General features: G+C 60.0%; 1 protein-coding gene across 1 annotated transcript in view; it reads left to right on the top strand.

Moving 5' to 3' along the window:
- Positions 1-453, top strand: part of LOC103925967 (kallikrein-8-like) — a gene marked incomplete at its 5' end in the record, with an annotated part of 5,659 nt that extends 5,206 nt beyond the window's left edge. Inside the window, one exon of the mRNA XM_009334775.1 lies at positions 405-453. Within this exon, the coding sequence (XP_009333050.1) occupies positions 405-453 (49 nt within the window). The remainder of the gene's footprint in view (positions 1-404) is intronic.
- Positions 454-1,470: the final 1,017 nt, after the last annotated feature.

Consider the following 1,470-nt stretch of genomic DNA (forward strand, 5'->3'; position numbering starts at 1 on the left):
CCCCATCCCCTTGTGTCTTCTTGTGCTCTCACGTCCCCAAACATGCCCCCGTGTCCCCTCATGTGCCCCACGTCCCCTCACGAGCTCCCTGTCTCCTCATGTGTCCCGTGTCCCCTCACATGCCCCCCATGTCCCTTCATGTCCCCTTGGGTACCTCGTGTGCCCCCATGACACCTCTCGTGTCCCCTGTCCCCACCCAGCAGCTCTGTTCCCCTTGGGAGCCCCCATGTCACCTTGCGAAGTGTCCCAGTCCCCTCGTGTCCCCAGGGGATCAGGGATCCTCATGGATGGGATCTCTGGGGACCTTCCTGGCCAACGGTGTCTGTAGAGCGGATCCCCACGGATGGGATGCCCATGGATGGGACCTCTGCGGACCAGATCTCCACGGCTGATGGTATCTGCAGGGTGGATCCCCAGAGACAGGATCCCCAGGACGGGATCCCCGTGGTTTGAAGCCTTGCGGAATTGACCTCCACGGCCCTGGAACACCATGTCTTATCTCTTCATGGGTGGCATCTCCACGGGCAGGATCCCAGTGAATGAGATCTCTGCCCACCACGTCTCTCCGCCTGAACCACCATGGCCCAGGTGCTCTGCAGCAGGGATCCCCGCGGATGGGATGAACTCTGCAGCTGACCGCTCCACGGACAGGATCTCCACAGACGGGATCCGTGTAGCTGAGATCGACATGGACCATGCCTCCCTGGATGGCATTTCCATGGACCAGATCTTCAGGGATTGGGATCTCAGTGGACCAGACCTCCGTGGGCTGGGATCCTGGTGGACGGGATCCTGGTGGATGGGACCTTTGTGGACCACATCTCCGTGGGAGAAGGTCACCATGAACAGGAAACTGGTGGATTAGATCTCCATGGACCAGACCTCCATGGGATGGGATCTCCACCGGGTGGCATCCTGGTAGGTGAGATCTTCATGGGCCAGGCCTCCACAGATGAGCTCCCCCAGGCCACGACCTCTTCACTGAGGATCTCCACAGACCAGATCTACATGGATCTGCTGGGACAGTTGCCATTCCAAGAGTTCCAGCTTCACCTCCAGGTTTAGGACCAAACCCAGCCCCAGGCCTCCTCTTGCCACCAGCAGAGAGCGAGATCAGCATCTCCAAACCGTGATTCATCCCAGCCCGGCCTTTCCTTTCGTCAGGACTCAGCTCCTGGGCTTCTCCACCCTTAATTGCTCGTCAGGCTGTTAATTGCCTTGAGCTGCTCCCAGCCTCATCTCCTCTCCCGGCCCTGCCAAAGGGGCCGTTGAAGAGGCACGGAGGTGCCTTCACACCACCCCTGGAGCTCCTGCACCCACGTTGCAGCTGTTCCCACCAGCACCAAGGATGGCCAGGCTGGGGTGGCTTTAGAGGACCCATCAGTGCCTAAAATCCTTTCAGGACCTTCTCGCCGCAGGACGTGCCGGAGCTCAATTACGGCTCTCCCAGGGGAGGAGAACCATCGGCAA

This window comes from Pygoscelis adeliae, unplaced genomic scaffold, assembly GCF_000699105.1.
Source record: "Pygoscelis adeliae isolate BGI_AS28 unplaced genomic scaffold, ASM69910v1 Scaffold672, whole genome shotgun sequence".
Classification (NCBI taxonomy): domain Eukaryota; kingdom Metazoa; phylum Chordata; class Aves; order Sphenisciformes; family Spheniscidae; genus Pygoscelis; species Pygoscelis adeliae.